We start from the raw sequence: 18486 nt of genomic DNA, 5'->3' as shown, positions 1-18486 counted from the left end.
AGGGATGCAGGGATTCTTCAATATACACAAATCAATCAATGTGATACACCATATTAATAAATTGAAGAATAAAAACCATATGATCATCTCAATAGATGCAGAGAAAGCTTTTGACAAAATTCAACACCTGTTTATGATAAAAACTCTCCAGAAAGTGGGCATAGAGGGAACCTACCTCCCCTCTGTTACAGCACCGATCACTCTGCCTGCGTGTCCTTAAGGCAGGGACCATGTGTGTCCTGGGTGCTAGCACAATGCCTAGCACACAGTAGGCACCCATTCGGCGTTTATTGAGTTGAATTTAGTTTGTAAAGCAAGTAATTAACAAGGGCAATAGGGTTGTCTCCAAATACTTTAAAGACCGTTGGAGGAAGAAAGTAATGACTTTAAATAGACATTTCTCCAAAGAAGACATACAGATGGCCAAGAGGCACAAGAAAAGCTGCTCAACATCACTAATTATTAGAGAAATGCAAATCAAAACTACAATGAGGTATCACCTCACACCAGTTAGAATGGGCATCATCAGAAAATCTACAAACCACAAATGCTGGAGAGGGTGTGGAGAAAAGGGAACCCTCTTGCACTGTTGGTGGGAATGTAAATTGATACAGCCACTATGGAGAACAGTATGGAGGTTCCTTAAAAAACTAAAAATAGAACTACCATATGATCCAGCAATCCCACTACTGGGCATATGCCCTGAGAAAACCAGAATTCAAAAAGAGTCATGTACCACAATGTTCACTGCAGCTCTATTTACAACAGCCAGGTCATGGAAGCAACCTAAATGCCCATCGACAGATGAATGGATAAAGAAGATGTGGCACATATATACAATGGAATATTGCTCAGCCATAAAAAGGAACGAAATTCGGTCATTTGTTGAGACGTGGATGGATCTAGAGACTGTCATACAGAGTGAAGTAAATCAGAAAGAGAAAAACAAATATCATATAGTAACTCATGTATGTGGAACCTAGAAAAATGGTACAGATGAACCGGTTTGCAGGGCAGAAATAGAGACACAGATGTAGAGAACAAACGTATGGACACCAAGGTGGGAAAGCCGTGGGGGCGTGGGAATGGTGGTATGATGAATTGGGCGATTGGGATTGACATGTATACACTGATGTGTATAAAATTGATGACTAATAAGAACCTGCTGTATAAAAAAAATAAAATTCAAAAATTAAAAAGAAAGAAAGAAAAAAATGAAGTGAGTGTACATGGGGAAAATATTTGAAATCAGGGATCACTGGCAAATAAAGTAAAATATTAAAGATGGGTTTCAGGAAAAAAAAAGATGAAAGGGATTTTTTGCCTCATTCACAATAGAGTTTAGTTACACAGAGATGTATATAAACGGATATGTATTAATGACATGTGAAATCCTAAACGAGAATGAATAAGTAAGGACTTGGCATGCTGCTTCTGAAGAGTGGCCAACTCCAAGTCTAGGAGCAGTTTCATTTGATAAATGAACATTAAAAGCCCTTTAAGGGGCAACAGTAAGAACCGGGCAAGTTTACTCAATTCTCCCTTTAGCCTCAATCATTAGCTCCCCTGTGAGGCTGCTCCCGAGTCCCCAGCAGAGAGACGCTCCCTTTCTCTGTTGCACCCACAGTCCCCTCTGTTACAGCACCGATCACTCTGCCTGCGTGTCCTTAAGGCAGGGACCATGTGTGTCCTGGGTGCTAGCACAATGCCTAGCACACAGTAGGCACCCATTCGGCGTTTATTGAGTTGAATTTAGTTTGTAAAGCAAGTAATTAACAAGGGCAATAGGGTTGTCTCCAAATACTTTAAAGACCGTTGGAGGAAGAAAGTAATGACTTTAAGTGATCTTACTTTAGCAGAGAGGACCCAAGTCCAATAAGTCAAAGTTATCAGAAACCATATTAAGGTTTTTTTGTTTTTTAATCTTTAAAAAAATTTTTTGGCCGCATCACGTGGCGTGTGGGATCTTAGTTCCCCGACCAGGGATCAAATTCCCTGCAGTGGAATTGCAAAGCCTTAACCAGTGGACCATCGGGGAAATCCCCATATTAAGGTTTAAAAATAAAAAAGAGCAAATTGACAACTCAGCAAGAAGGAGGCCCCCTGCTACCACGGAGGCTTTGCCCCAGAGGGGAGACAGGAAATGATCTAGATTTCTGCTCTCCAAGGTCTTCACAATGAGGTAAGTGTCATCAAAATGTTACAAAGGGATGTCTGAGTCCAGAGGAAGAGTCTGGTTTTAGTTAAGCTGATTCAGAAAGGTTTCTGGAAGACACTGACTATAAATTGAACCTTGAGGAAAGCACAGGGCTTCAACAGGCAGAGAGAGGTGGCATGGTGGCAGACAGTGACAGGTGGTCAGTCTGAAGGGGAGGGAGCACAGGATGTACGGCTGAAGACAAGACTGTGGCCGACATGAAGCTCCAGGCCAGGGACATTGGCCTTTACAGACAATATGGAACCACAGAATGTTTCTCATCAGACAAATGACATGGTAATACGTGTATTGTAGAAAGGTAGTATGGTGCAAAGATGGAATTTAGTGGAAAGCAGGGAAATGAAATACTTAGGGAATGTTTATTCTCGGCTAGATGTTTTTTCCTATGTATTATTTCATCTTTATAGCAACATCTCAATTTTACAGATGAGAAAATAGAGGCTCAGAGGTTAGCAACTAAGTGGTGGGACAGAGAGTTCCACTAGGGGCTCTACAATAGTAATAGAGGCCCACGTGGTGCTCAGGGGTTGGAAACAAGTGAATGGGCCCCAAAGATTATTGCAAAGGGAATACTGGCAGATGTCGATAATTGATGGAAAGGTGTGGGATGAAACTGAAAAAGTGAAAAACGATCCAGTGGTAACTGACAGACACACGTGCTGAGGAAGTCAAGAAACGCAGCTCATTTCACTGGGGGAAGGGAAAGGATGGGAGTTGACTTCTCAGGTGTCCAGAGTAAGCCAGGTGTTTGGTATGTATGCAAAAAACATAAAGCACATGCATGTAGAGAAAGGACAAGCCTAGTTCAAGGCACGCTTGAGGTTCCAGAAGGGGGAGATGTCTAGTGAACAATGAAAAATATGAGGCTGGAGCTCAGAAAAGACTGTTCCATGCACAGGTTCCAGACTCATCTGTGCAGAGACAGTGATCACTGTGAAGGTAGGTGTTGTTGACAAGGGGGACATGTTTATAGGGAAAAAGAAGAGTACTGAAGACCACATCTACAGGTGGAGCCAAGAGCAAAGAAAATAGAAGGGCACAGAGGAAAGCAAAAATCATGAGTGTATTATCATGGAAGACAAGAGATGAGAGTTTCAGGAAAGATGGAGATGGGTAAATCTGAGTGAGCTCAGGAAGAGAGGGTTCAAGGACAGGTGACAGGTGAGCAGCCGGAAGTAAGCAGGTCTCCAAGCAGCTTCTGTGACATGGTGGGAACAGACTTCAAGAGGCGAAGTGGGTTGGTAGCCGAGCTACAGAAGTAATAAGTAAGGATTATTCTTTTTGCTACATGAGTCGCAAGCTTTGTCTTTTGTCTCAGAGCATGTGGAAAGATAAGGTCCTCATTTTCCCATTTCTCTAGGAAATATTCCTTGAACAGAATCAGCCCCATGTTTTCTGCCACCCCAAGAACAATGCCTTTTGTCTACTACAATGACATGTCTGTGTGGGGTCGTCTCTTACCCTATCAGGTCATGAGCTGCTTGAGGATCATAAATATGTCAGCAAGTTCATTATTATTTGGGAGACAGTGCTGCCTGGTGATTAAAAACCCAGCCTTCAGAGTTAAATAGATTTGAGTTGATCTGGGAACTATGTGACCTTGGGCAAGGTACTTAAACTTTCTAAGCAAGAGCTAGGAACTGCAAAGAAGGGAATAGCCAGTGATAAACTGAGCACCCATGAACGAAAATGTAGTAAGTGCTCATTCTGTGCCTGGCATGGTACTAAGCATGTTACACATCTTGGCTTATTTAATTCCCACGACAACCCTACAAGGCAGGTACTATTTTACAGCTGGTGAAACTGAGGTATATAAAGGCTACATTTGCCTAAGGTTGTAGAGCTTTGATTCAGACCTGACTCCAGGGTTGATCTTCACACATCTAGACCTAATGTAGGAGAGGTGGCCCCTCTGTGTCTTCTCTACCTGTCTTCCTCCTGTCCTGCCCCAAAGGGACATCTACCTGCCCCTTGCTGGTGGGGGCAGAGGCGGACCCCTCTGGCCTACGAATACTAACGGAGGCTGGTGGGTAAGCCTGCATCTGCCTTCTGGTTCAGTTCTCACGCCTCCTTCTTTATCCCAGGTGGCCTTGCCCAGTACCCTTTTCTCTTTTCTCCCACAGGTTCTAGGAACAGAGAAGAAAGGGGTCGGGGGTTAATCTGAAGCCCTCAGATTAAGGTTCCACCATTTATTAATTGCATGACTCTAAGCTTGTTTCATGGCTCTCTGGGTCTAGTTCATTATCCACAAAATCAGGGTGGTAATGGCGACCTTAAGGGCTGCTGGGAAGATGAAAGGAAATACCGTTTGAAGAGCATCTACCATTGACACAGCATTGGATGCTTCAAAAAGTAAGCTCTTACCTTCCTGCCTGCCTCTTCCACCTGCCTTCTCGGGGGGTGTGAAGGTCAAATAAGACCTTACCCTCCCTTTGGAGCTCTGTGAACTAAAAATTGTCAGCTAAATCATAATTGACCCTTTTAAAATCCTTTTTGGATGACCAGCACCTTCCTTCCCCAAGAATGATAGACAGGTAGACTGAAGACACCCTCATCCTCCTTACTGCTGAAATGACACAGAATTCTTTTGTTTTTAATATTTTGCATTTTAAAGGTGTCAGTCATTAAAAGGAAAGCGGCTCATTTATCACGCTAATTGGTCTAGGTGTCTGACTCTCCTCTAAGATTGTGGGCAACACCAAGGCAGCGATGAGTTTTATTTTATTTTATCCTCCGACTACCTAGTACTTGGCCGGTACTTAACTGGCTGTTTATTGAATGAATTATAAGCACTGGGCAGATTCTAATGGTTCACTAACGTGGGGATGGGCTCCTGTCTCTCACAGCCACGTCTTGGACATCCTGGATGTTCTGATGGCTTCTATAGATAGGGTGAGTGTAGTTTTCAAACCCCAAGTCAAGGCACATGGAATGAGACATGATCTAATAAGAGGTAAGTGTATTTGAAATCAGGAGACTTCTAGAATGTCAGGGAGAGAACAGCTCTACACAGGCACTCATTCTCCAATTATTTTATACCGTGAGGTAAAATGCAAGTCATTCCCCAACTGTCCCAAAAGCCCAAGTTCTGTTGGGATGAAGAGGCATGTCCACTAGAGCAGAATTCACTTACACCTCTGGGGCTGTCTTCATAAACCCTCTCCAGTGTAATACTTCAAGGTCTCCCCAGAATCATTCCCCCACCAGCACCTCCTAGGCCTTCAAGGCCATCACCACCAGACCCCAGACGGCGTACACAGCAATCGGTACAGGCTTGCTAAGCTCCTCCCCACCTCCGCCCACAGGGGGCATCGTCCACAATGAGGTCCAGGGGCGGGGGAGCGGGGCAGCCCTGGGCCCAGGGTGTGCTTGACTGTGCACTGTGGGGGCCGGCTGCCCACCCCCCCTCACCCCTGCTCTCTGATCTGGGCCGCCTCTCCAAGTCAGCTCTCTGGTCCCCAGGGGGAGCTGGGGCCCTGCGCCTGTGCGCATACCCCAACTCGCCTGCTGGTGGCGTCCTCTGAGTCTATGCAGGGGGCCCTTGTGTCTGGTCTGGGCCATTTTCCTTGGTGTCGGATACTCTGGCTTCAGTCCCTGGACACACAGCACATCCCAGCCATCCAAGCAGTGGGGGTGACAGGAGCCTCTTGAGAGCAGAACCCCCTGTTTCCCCTTCCTGGGTGTGCCTATTTCTGATGCCACTTTTCCCCGGCCTCAGACTCCTCTCTGCACCCAGGGCAGGAGAGAGGCAACTCCTCCTCACTTACACCAGCTCCTCCCTCTTAATTTTTTCCCAGGAGCAGCTTTTAAGCCCCATCGGAGGGGTCTCTGCATTTACTTCAGGAATGAGCGTTTTTCTTTGATGTATGACTTGTTTCAAGAGGCCAAGAACTTGCCTAACAAGTTCCTTTTCTCTGATGCTTGCTCACCTCGGTAAGGACATCCTAGAAGAGCCACAGGGAGGGAGGATTTTGAAGGTGCTTTAGAAATTACCTAAGTTTCCATGGCAATCAAGCACTGTGGAGTCACCACCACCTTCTGGGTCTTTCTGTTTCCACTGAAAAGGCTGTTGGAGAAATCTGTTCCTTCTCAACAACCACTCCAAGAATGGAGATGGGCTTCTGGCTACCCTGCCCCTCTCTCTTCTCCTGGCTGCCCTTCCCCATCCCATTCTTGCTGATAGCCCATTGTCTGGAAGCAAGAGGTCCCAACTTAGGGCAGCGATGTTAGTATTTCTAGGAAAGACAGGAGGAGACCTCAGGTGTCAGCGTCCCAGCCTGAGTCTCGACTGTGTCTGAGCACATCTGTACTGGTGGAGACAGGCCAGCCAGGAATGCACCAAGGCTGTGGAGAAATCACTCATCCTGAGTGGACCCCAAATCATCCACCCACACCCAGCCTAGACGCTGAACCATAACCACACGTTACCATCTATAGTCACCTAACTCTGCTATTCCCTCCTTTACACCTTTACACTTCTGGGTCTGCCCTGCCCACGCAAGTGGTTTGACTGCATTACAGGAACTTCCTGCAAGATCCATCAACTCTTCCATTTAAAGCATCAGTAGACAGTGTGAGCTCTAAGACTTCTTCAACCTTGCTGTTTCCATTGATCTTGGACATTATCACTATTCTCACCCAATCTTAATCAAAGACCTGGCATAGAAACAAAGGCCTTAAACCAAGGTTCCAATTCTCAATAAATCCCAACCTTACCTTCCCCCTCTCAGATCCTGCCAGTTTTGGAAGGTGCTGTTCTCCCTGATGGCAGTAAGCAATGAACTCAGTCTAGTCTTATTAGCGGGTTGTGCTGGCAATGTTTGCGGAGCCAGCTTTTGACCTGAGGCACGGGGGAACACACGTTCTGTGTGATTATTCAGTCATCAGAGACGAGGGGTGATTTTAAGCACAGTAGACTCAGCCTGAGTTAGGGAGAAGGAGAGCTGCATGCAAAATAGGGAGAAGACCTGAGTTCTCAAGCTCTCTGCGAGCCCCTGTAGCAAAAGGCTGTGGTGCCCCGGGATCGGGGAGTCTGGGTGTGGAACAGTTCTGGAGGCAGAGGCAGCTTCGTGGGCATGCCACCTGAGCAGCTGTGTGCTTACGTTAATGCTCTGCTGTTGTCACCCTGAAACTCTTAATGATGTTTGAATTAGGAGTCCAAGTTTTCATTCTACACTGGGCCCCACCAATTATGTTGCTGGTCTTGACTGGAACGGAAGCATGCTACCGGGTGTGTGGCAATGCAACACCTTCAGGGGGCGCGTGGCAGTCCCCCTACCCTGACCTGGCCACCCCAGGCACAGATACCATGCCCTCACTCACTGGAACTGGGCATGGCAGGTTGAAGAAGCCCCAGCTATAGGTACCCCTGAAGGGAGCCAGACCACTGATAAAAGTCCCACAGTATCAAATGATCGCCCAGGGGAGAACCCCAGAGCAATGTGGAAACAGAGAGAGGGCAGGGCAGAATCAATCGAACCCAGCCCATGGCCTCCAAGGCCCTACACAATTTACCCAGCTTTGGGCAATACCTCCATCTCACTCTGCTCCTGTCACAAGCCTCTTCTTGCTCAACTTCTTCAGACCCAACAGGCTCATTCCCATCCCAGGTCCCCTGCGCTTGCTGTTCTTTTTGCAGGGACTGATCTTGCCCAAGTCCTCCCATAGCTCACCACCTCCCTTCATTCAAGCCTCTGTTCACTGTTACCACCTCTGAGAGGCCTCCGTGCCCACCCACTGGCCCCTCATCTACAATAATGCCCCCTAGAACTCCCTATCTTCCTCCTAGCTTAATTTTTCTCCATAGTTCTCATCCCCTGACATCAGATCATATATTTATGATACTTGCTTCTTGTCTGTTTCTCTGGCTAGAATGTAAGCTTCATGAGGACTTGATCCTATTCCCTACTATAGCCCAAGTGCTTAAACAGTGTCTGGAACATAATAGGCTATCAATATCGAATGAATGGATGAATGAATGAATGGTTAGGGTGGTGATTAGCTAGAGAAACAATATCTGTTCGAGCAATTCCGTCTTCATCACCCCGTAGCGTGTGTGTCTGCGTGGTGTTGGTGGTCGTGGTATGGGGCTGCTTAAAGCAAAGTGTCCCTGAAGGTGGTTGTTTAAAAAAAGAAGCATCTCAGTAGTAAAAATAATAACATCGAGAAATTTATTGAGAACAATGGTAGGCATTGTTCTAATCCTTTTACATGAGTGAACTATAATTTTCACTACTAGGCCTCAAGTGGGTACTATTATTAGTCCTGTGTTATAGGTGAGAAAATTGAAGCAACACATGAAAGGCAGTTAAGTAACATTCCCAGTGTCACATGGCTAATCCAAGACTCCTTTGGTCCTCGACTGGTTCTCCCTGATAAAACCATAACTCTCCCTTTTCGCTGGATGATTCTACTTCCTGAAGAAGGACTTTAACCCCCAGTCAGGTAGCAGGGAATGGAAGGTGGCTCAGGGCAAGTGTGGGCAGGGACATCCGAGACGAGAGTTGGTTCTTCCCAAACCACCGACCACCCTCCCCCCGCTTTCCATTTCTTTCCAGAGTCTGCTCTGTCATAGCCTCTGCCCTGGAGAATATGTAGCAGTGTGGCTTTGTTGAGTGTTTGGTGGGCAGGTTATAGGTCATTCTGGCATGGCCTTCACTGACCAGATTGGGGTTTACAGGGCCAGGGCTGCTTACTATTTTCCTCCAAAGTGCAAGTCTATAACAGAGGCAGGTCCCACTGGGTGGCAAGGGTGAAACTGCCTTGAGGTCTATTTCAACTCTTAAGGCAGAAATGAAGCCCCACCCCCGCTGTCCGGGTTGCTGGAGTGATAAGTCCTGGCCACTGGTTCTACGTTAGGCAAGCATGGATGTTATTTCCTATTCCTCCTGACAATGTGTCTCCTCCCCCAAAGGTCTTTGTTTTGAATGTAATTATCAAATGTTAATACATATTCAAACATGCACCTTCCAAAGGGTAAGACATACCCCAGGGCAGGAAGTAGTCTGTGAATTCCCGCTTAGGATTCTGAAAGAAAGACTAAGACAGAAAAGTCAAGAGAAGACTTCAGGTGATGTTCTAGTGAAATCCCACATGAAACTATAAAAGCCATTTAGCGGGGTAGGTAGATGGGCTTTATGCCCTCGTTTGGTCATGATAGATTATGGACTCTCTTCTGCCTATTGGAATGGATTTCACTTGGGGTACATGTGTAATACTAACTACCACTTTACTACCATTTACATATAATAGTAATAGCTATTATTTACTGAGGGTTTCTTATAAGCTTGCATCATGTTAAGTCATTGGCTTACTGATTCTACTTTCCCTCCCTAGAATAGTATCTAACTTATGTGGTCGCCCTTCTCTTACCCACGAGTCATGAATTTCGAGGCACAGTCCCTACTGGACTTACAGAAATGCAGCCCTAGTCACGTTTCTGAGCGCGGCTGGAGCTCGGAAGGACAGTAAGGAGAAACGGATGGATGTTGTCCTACTTCACAGCGTCCCTAAAATCACTCTACTGCCTGAAAGAAACAGTCACCCAGTCAAGACACCCATGCCTTGGCCTTTTCATTTTAGGTTTGTAAGTTTTCATAATTGCTGGGCCTTTATCAAGGTCTTTGTCTACCAGAAGAGGGGTATCTGGGGGTTCCCCACACAGCTGAACTGCTCTCTGGTGAGCCTGGTGGAGGGGGAGCCATTTGGCATCACTGGTTTGCAAATGACTGCAATCACCCAAAGTGGATAGCTTGAGCTTCTTTGGGGCACTCTCTTTGCTCTCCTGACTGACTGGGAAGGTAGAAAATGTTACACTGATCACAGGTGGGAGGAAAAGGACCTTACCACCTGTGCCCTCAATTCTGGCCACTGTCTCCTCCATATGCCCCTTCGTGCTCTGAGAAGGGAGGAACAGAAAGGGAATGGAGCAAGATTCTGGGACTGGCACCTGCTTAGAAGCACAGAATTGGAGCTATGCTAGTGTGGGAAGACGTGTGTGGCGCAGGGGGTCAGGGGGATCTCCATCACGGGGAGCTGAAAGCAGACGCACAAGGATGGGCTGCGAGGATCCAGGCTGGTGTCACGGGCTGGGCTCTGGCTCCAGTTCTGCCACTCACTAGACTGGATGACCTCGGACAACGGACACAACTACTCTTATCTGGAAACACAAGAAGGTTAAACTGGATGGTCTCTAAGGCCCCTGCCATTTCTAACATTCTAGGAGTCCAAATTAAAGGCAGAAAGTTCTTCATGAGGTCATGTATAATTCATACCCTACATCCAAAAGGAATCTGGGACAGACCCCAGGACTATTCAAATAAAGATAAAAAGAGAATAAAGAGCCCCATGGAAGAAGAGCTCAGACCAAGAACAGAAGATAAGACAGGCTAATTTCTTGAAGGACTGCTGCTCTATCAAGAAAAAACAAAACACTTTCTCTGTTGTACATAATTCCCTTTTCTGATACACGCATTCAACAGATATTTGAGGCTGCAGACACTGTTCCAGACACAGGGGGTGCCTTGGAGAATAAAGCAAAGTTCTGGAGCTCATGGAGCTGACATCTATGTTGGTGGTGGGAGGTGCACAGTGGGAGGCAATGAAAAAATACAAAATGTTAGAAACACTGCCGACACCTAGTGTCCAGATCTTGGTTTCTAATACCATTCTCCAAGAAAAGGAACCAGGTTCCTTGAAGAAGTGGCCGGTTCTAAGACTGGGGCAGGAAATACACGAGATGAGCCTGGAGCACCTTGTAGTGCCCAAAACTAAGGAAGTACTCACAAAAAGCAAAAGCAAAACCCCACATTGATAAGAGTACACCAAAGGGGCACAGGGGCCAACCAAAAGAGCTCCCAGTGGCCAAAGTCGGAACTGGACAACAAATATAGTATTGAATTATGACCCGAAGTATAAAATAAACATTCACGAGTCCACATTGATATAAATAAATGATTGAATCAATTAATAAACAGGGAAGAAGAGACAAATCTCCTGTGCAGAAGAATTCCAAATAATTTATGTAGCTGCTCTACACTAAAGGAGGAGAAACATAACCCCCGACTCCTTAGGTGTGGGCTGTGCCTAGTGACTTCCTTCCAAAGAGGACAGTATGGAAACAGGGGAAAAAAGAGTAACTTTACAGTAGAGAAACTTGACACATACTCCTTCAGCCAGGTGATGAAGGGTAATATCAACAATCATAGATCATGGTGATAGTATGTATCCTTGAAATGATGTGATGAAAATGGCGCTTAGTATGTATCCTTGAAATGATGTGATGAAAATGGTGCTTCACCTGTGTGATCTTCCTCCCCAAACCCATAACCCAGTCTAATCACGAGAAGAACATCAGACAAGTTCCAACAGAGGAGCATCCTACAATACAGATGACCAGTACTCTTCAAGTACTCAACTGTCAAGGTCATTAAAAATAAGGAAAGTCTGAGAAATTGTCACAGAAAGAGGAGACCAAGGAAACATGACAACTAAATGTAACGGGGGATCCTGGATGGTCCAGGAACAGAAAAAGGATATCAGGTAAAACTTAGAATCTAAGTAACTATGGACACTAATTAATAACAATGTACCAATATTTATTCATTAATTGCAATAAATGTACTGTACTAATGTAAGATGTTAATAATAGGGAAAACTGTGTGCAAGGGCAGGGAATTCTCTGTACTATCTGCTCAGTTTTTCTGTAAACCTAAAACTGTTCCAAAAAAGAAAGTCTATTTAAAAAAAAGAATCTGAAGGTCAGAGATGGAAGAAGTCAGAGACTCTCTTCTCCTGCTGGCTTTGTGTAAGTAAGCTTCCCTGAGTCTTACAGCTGCAGGGAACGAATTCTGCCAACACCATCATGATCTTGGAAGAGGATCCTGGCCTCAGACGAGACCCCAGTGCTGGTTGATACCTGGACTGCAGTTTTGTGAGACCCTGAGCAGAGAACCCAGTTAAGCCTGCCTGGAATTCTGATTCATGGAAACTGTGAGGTAACAAATGTTTGTTTTAAGCTCCTTAAAAAAAAAAAAAAAAAAAGCAACCAAAACACAACAACAATAAACATGTCATAAAGTAGTGGGTGTGCTGCAGAAAATTTAATTAATTAAAATGTAGAGAGCAACTGGGTAGCTTTGTTAAATTGGGCGGTCGAGGAAGGCCTCTCTGAGGGGGTGACTTTTCAGTTGGAATCTGAATCCTAAGCGGAGCCAGTCATGAGGCATTGGCAGGGAAAGCACTGTGGGCAAAGCTATCAGGCCGCTCCACCGCCTTGAAGTAAAACTGTGTGTGTACCGGGAGAGAGGCAGCCTGTGTGGCTGGAATGACATGAGCATAGAGGAAGGAATAGGAAAGGGGGTGGGGGAGGTAGCATGAGCCAGATTACATAGGGTTTCCTCCGTGGACTGAATGTTTGCGTGCCCCCAAATTCATATGTTGAAATGCTAACCCCCGAGACGTTGGTATTAAATGGAGGGGCCTTTGGGAGGTGATTAGGTCATGAGGGTGGTGCCCTCGTGAATGGCATTAGTGACCTTATAAAAGAGGCCCCAGGGCTTCCCTGGTGACGCAGTGGTTAGGAACCTGCCTGCCAATGCAGGGGACACGGGTTCAAGCCCTGGTCCGGGAGGATCCCACATGCTGCGGAACAACTAAGCCCGTGCGCCACAACTACTGCGCCTGCGTTCTAGAGCCCACGAGCCACAACTACTGAGCCTGCGTGCCACAACTACTGAAGCCCACGCACTCTAGGGCCCACGTGCCGCAGCTACTGAGCCCGTGTGCCTAGAGCCCGTGCTCAGCAACAAGAGAAACCACCGCAATGAGAAGCCTGTGCACCTCAACAAAGAGTAGCCCCCGCTCGCCGCAACTAGAGAAAGCCCGCGCGCAGCAACAAAGACCCAACGGAGCCAAAAATAAATAAATTTAAAATAAATAAAAGAGGCCCCAGAGAGTTCCCTTGGCCCTGCCACCATATGAGAACACACAAGAAGGTACCATCTATGACATCTATGAACCAGAAGGCAGGTTCTCACCAGACACCGAATCTGCCAGTGCCTTGATCTTGGACTTTCCAGACTCCAGGACAGCAAGAAATAAATTTCTGTTCTTTATAAGCCACCCAGTGTCTGGTATTTTGTTATAGCAGCCCAAGCTAACTAAGATAGCTTCTAAAGAAGGGTAAGGAGTTTGGATTTTAAGTTCAAGTGTAAGCTTTTTGAGCATTGGTAGATGAGTGAATATCTGAGTTATAGTTTCAAAAATATTATGCCAACTGCCCTGTGAAGGACTGATTGCCGGGTGCCAGAGTCTAGATAGGAGGCTCCAGCATTAGCCTAGATGAAAGCTCACGGCAGAGATGACGGATGCCTTCCAAGAGTGGGAGGACGAGGACGTGTGAGGGGGTGCTGAGGGGCGGGGCATGGGTGTTGGATGTTCACACCCATCTTGTGGATCTGTGTCCATGAGGTGGCTCTAGGTTCGCCCGGCGAGTGAATTACAAGTAATCGTAGGAGTCACATGCTCCCTGCCACACTGCCCTGCCCCCCATGTCATCCTGTCCCTGTGCTTCTGAATCTCACGGATGATGCATCCGGACACTTGTTTCTGGCAGTTGCACCCAAACGCTGTTGTGCCAGTCTGGGCTAGATTCTCCCCTGGAGGCCATGCCAAAGGGGAAGCTGGATCCCACTCACCACCCGCAGCCTCCTGACCCCACAGAGCTGCCATACTTAACTAATTGCCTCCTCTGCGTTGAGCGTTAATTAAACAATTTGTTGCTAGTCATCTCACGAGGCGCGGGGTGCCCTCTCTTTAACCCCGGAAATAGTTAAATCGAGAAAAGAGAAGTGCCCAGTGTGGGTCACCTCCTTTCATGTGGGAACAGAGAAGAGGTTATCAATAGAACTCTTCTGTTTGTATTTCAGCCTCGGCCGGTTCATCTAAAGTCAACTGCAATTCCATCTTCAGACTCCTGACTTCAAATTTACCTTTTCCACTCTTGCCAACCCCTCCTTTTCCAGCCGCTCACCACACGCACACCCGGCCAGCACTGCGGCGGTTGGTGCCCACCACCTTTCTCACTTGCTGCCCAATCTAACCCCTTGGGCCCTGGTCTGTGCTCAGTTATGGGTGCCTGAAATGCCAATCTGGGTGAAAGCTAAGGCCGTGGGACCTTCTGGTCACAAATATCTACAGTCTGAGTGACTGCTTTGCCGTGCTCATGAGGTGGCTGTCACAGGTAGCTGACTCTCCAAGCCCTTCAAAGGTCAGCCCTAGAAGATGAACTCCTGGAGGGCAGGCAGCGGTCGGGCTCTGGGAGGGGTTGATGCTGACATGTCTCTTTTTGACACACAGGGTTCTACAGCACAAGGCTTCCTTTTGGGCTTGGCACCCAACCTCTCAGCAGCTCTCGGCGCTGAGCAGGGATGGGGGAGGCCCAGCTTCTACAGAGTCTGCTTCCTCCCAGGCTCCAACTAAACCACACTCATGGGGTCAGCAGGCGGCAGCTGCCCTGGGCACTGGGACCCCCTGAAGCTGTGTCGGGCCTCCTTGGAAAGGGCACTAATTTGAAAAGAAAGAGGGTGCCCTCCCCCACCTAGAGCTTTATCTTCCCCAAAAGACCAGGGTTCAAGGGATCAGCTCTTAGCGGCTTTGTCCTTCTTCCTCTCCTACTGGGGCCTCTCTGATGGTACCCATGAGGTGTGTGGACACCACTTCCCTCCCCAGCCTCCTTGGGGGGAGGACAGTTCTACCTATGGACACAGGTAACAGAGCCCATGGTGGATGAGATGGCTCCACTCCCACCAGAACAACGCTCCGGTCAGGAAGAAACAGCTCTTAGGACAGCAGCTTCCCCAGAGTTCTTCTGGATGCTAACATTTTACTATGAACTATGGGTTTTCCATTAAAAAAAAAGAAAGGGAGTGCATGTGCTGGGGAAGTGGGTTTAGCTGGGACCCTCAGTGATCAGGGCTCAGACAGGCCTCCATAGTAATAATCGAAGCCCTGTGACAGCATTTCCCTGTCTGATGCTGCCTAAGGTAGTCATAAAACGGGGCGGGGGGGGGCCATCGGGGGAAGGAAGAAAACAAATCACGAGAGGTCTTGCCCAACTGATTCATCCCCAGAACATAACATTTCAGAGCTGGAGGGAAATTTACAGGTCATCTATTCCCCCAGCTCTCACCCCTTATTGAGGGTCATCCCCAGAAGTTCGGCTTGGATTGGTCTGGGGTGAGGCCCTAAGCATCAGTATTTTTAAAAGTTCTGCAGGTGATTCGACTGTGTGGTGATTAAGGACCACTAACCAGGCAGAAGGGAAGCAACACCCTCACTCATTCCCTGTGGGGAGGGGCCTCAGGTCCCCAGTCCAGCCCAAGGGCTTTCAACTGGCGTCCCCAGAGCCCTAGGGTCCTGGGAGGTACCTTAGCAAATGGGGGACAGGGCTCCAGGCACCCTCCTGCCCCCCACTGCCTGCCCCACACCCTCTTCTGGGAGAGTTCCTACCCCGGTCTCAGGTGAGTGGGAAGTGTCCCAGGGACCCCCCCCTCTTCAAGTCACAGTGATGTGTGGTCCGGCCTGGTAAGACCAGTGGGCCCATCACTCTGTCTTTCTCTGGAAGCTGTCAGAGTTGGAAGGCTTAGCACCTGGGCAGGATGTGAGCCAAGTGCCGGCCGGGAGAGGGGAACGTGCAGGGGATGACGATCACCTCGGAAGAGGCAGACATGAAAGGGTATCAGCTCCCAGGGCTCCTGGATTTCTGCTCTGCCTGAGGCCTGTTTGCTCAGCTTTTCTCCATCCCTGGGAGCCCTCTCTAGAGCCTTAGAAAAGCCCCGTTTTACTGGAGCCCATCTTTGTGCAACCACAAGAGTCTTAGAGAGAACACTCACTACAAACAGAGCCACTCCACTTTTATCTTTTCACTTTTTGGGGTCCACGGAAGATTCTGACTGGAAGGTGGAAACAAAAAAGACTCTGTGCTGCTAACACCAAGTATGGAAATCCAGGGCCAAGTGTGACCCTCGCTTCAGTGAGGAGGACACCCGGGTGCAGAAAAGGTGGTGGGGCTGGTTTTGGGGGCCCCTGTCTCAGCGGGAGTCCGGAAGGAGGGGTGAAGGAGCCACCCGTGCCCCTCCGTCCCCAGCCTCTGCCCTAAGTGCCGGTGTGGGACCCACAGGGAGGCAGTGCTGGGCAGGGGGCAGCTGACTCTGATGGCAGAGGATCTGGGAGGCACAGGGTGTCTGTGCTTCTGGGGAACAAGGATAAACGGTCAGGCACGAGGCAGACACTTGCAACTCTCCTCCTCCTCTCCCAACCCACAGCTCACTCACTAGTCCCCAGCTCTCTCCGTCCACCTAGGAGGACAGCCGCCTCCTTTCTCCAGCCGGACCCACTCCTCCACCTCCCGCCCCTGCCGAGACCCTGAGTCAGGCCAGTCACGTGGTGCCTGCCATCTACCTGACGGTGGTTTCCACGCATGGGACTCACTGTCCTTTGTCCCCGCGCATATTTCTAACTCCCTCTGTCCAAGCCCAATTCCCCTCTTCCTAACTCCACGCAAGGTATCCATCCATCCACTTCTCCCCGAGGAGTGCCCTGTGATGGGCATTCCGACGTTAGCTTTGGCTTCAGACTGAGACTCAAACCAGGAGACCAAAAAGCACGTTTCAGCTCTTCAGGGAGAAAAGAGGCACGTGTAGATAGTGGATTAACTTTTACTTCCCGTGGATTGGAACCTATTCCCTCACAGCTATACAGTTCTGCTTATATACAGCCCTTTATAAGGGTGGGATTGGTTCTACGGCCCTGACAGTACACAGAGGGTAAGGGAGACATGTGACGAAGGTCTAGCCCTGTCTTACCACCTTTAGAGCCTCGTTTGGAAATGGGAGCAGCATTAAGACCCATAAATCAAGGGTAAAGGTAGGCTTTTGAAGGGGAAACTGCCCAGATAGCACCTGCCGCCCACCCCAAAGTATAGTATGTACAGTATGTGCATAAAACGCCCGAGTATCCCCTGGGTTCTCACTTGCCCCAGATCTGACACCTCTTTCAATGCCATCACCACAGTCTTTCCCACACCAGGTGGGCAGACGCCCAAGTGCAAGGACCAGCAGTGGAGAGTGGCTAAGAGGAGCTCAAAGCATGTTCGCTGAATGAGTGAATGAAAGGGCCCCGCCGAGCCTGGGCCTTCGTCCACACGCCCACCAGCCATTCTCTCGGAATCCCAGTAACCAGGACCCCCCATCCCGCAGTCCCCAGGCCTTACCTCCCATGAGGAAGAGAAGCCCTGCCACATACTGCATCAGGCCTCGGTCCCAGCAGCAGCCCAGCACACCAATGATCCAGCCGAAGAGAATGATGGCCACCGCCATACCCATGAAGCCGGCCGTCATCCTACGCAGGTCTGCGGGGAAGCAGGCAGGCAACGTTAGCATCAGAGCCCGGAACTCAGGGTCCAGGGCACCCCGGCCCCGGGCGAGGGGGCAGGGAGGCGACCTGTCCTTTACAGACAGGGTGGTACAACCAAGCTTCCTTTGCAGAGGACAGAGCCCCCAGTGGTGACTGTCTCCTCGTGTGCAAACACATGCTGGGACAGCTTGGTCCGTAAGCACAGGGAGAGATCATCATCATAATAGCTGCCATTTCTTTTACATCTCCTTTGGGCCAGGCACAGTACTGGTCTTCCCAAGGCTTCTCTCTCGACCTTCTACGATAGGTACTGTCTTTATCCCTATCTGAAAAACGGAGCAAGTTGCTGAAAGCCATAGAGTGAGTGGTAGGACAGGGCGACAAACCCAGATCTGTGCGGCTCCCCGGTCATAATCCAGCATTACTCACCTCTCCGGGCAGTGAGAACCAGACAAATGGACCGTTGGAGCTGGGCTGGGTCCTGGCAGTCTGGCTGCACCTGCCAAGGACTCCCTCCCTTCCCTCCAGGGTTCGCTGGTCTCCCAGGAGGTCAGGTGTGAGCATGAAGCTGCCGGTAGCATCGCTTTCCTCCTTCTCCAGCCCAGCCCCCAGGGGCTCAGCTTCCCTTGCACGTGAGGTTGCAGGGTGGGCACCACACTTCCGGCTCTCAGACTGTACCCCCGAGGAGGCTTCCTCAGGTCAACCCGGTTTTCCAGATCAGGCCCTTCTCCGCTCCACGCCCCACTGACCCGCCAGACAAAGCCTGGCGTAGGCACAGGGGGGGAGGAGGGCCGTCTGGAAAGGTGGTATTTTTAGCAGAAGGGAGAGGGCAGAGCTGCTGCCATGTCAGCCTC

The 18486-nt window shown here is 48.8% G+C and overlaps 1 protein-coding gene across 5 annotated transcripts in view; it reads right to left on the bottom strand.

Moving 5' to 3' along the window:
- TMEM178B (transmembrane protein 178B) overlaps positions 1-18486 on the bottom strand; it is a 366100-nt gene that overhangs the window by 26076 nt on the left and 321538 nt on the right. For 4 of the 5 annotated variants that reach the window (XM_082400374.1, XM_082400375.1, XM_082400377.1 and 1 more), the window contains one exon: positions 17490-17627. The exons of the other annotated variant lie outside the window; for it this stretch is intronic. In XM_082400374.1, coding sequence (XP_082256500.1) covers positions 17490-17627 — 138 coding nt within the window. The remainder of the gene's footprint in view (positions 1-17489; positions 17628-18486) is intronic. 5 annotated transcript variants of the gene reach the window in all.

Source organism: Balaenoptera borealis (assembly GCF_965194805.1).
Source record: "Balaenoptera borealis genome assembly, chromosome: 7".
Lineage (NCBI taxonomy): Eukaryota > Metazoa > Chordata > Mammalia > Artiodactyla > Balaenopteridae > Balaenoptera > Balaenoptera borealis.
The sequence above is the reverse complement of the archived record's forward strand: the minus strand, read 5'-3'. Positions and strand labels throughout refer to the sequence as shown.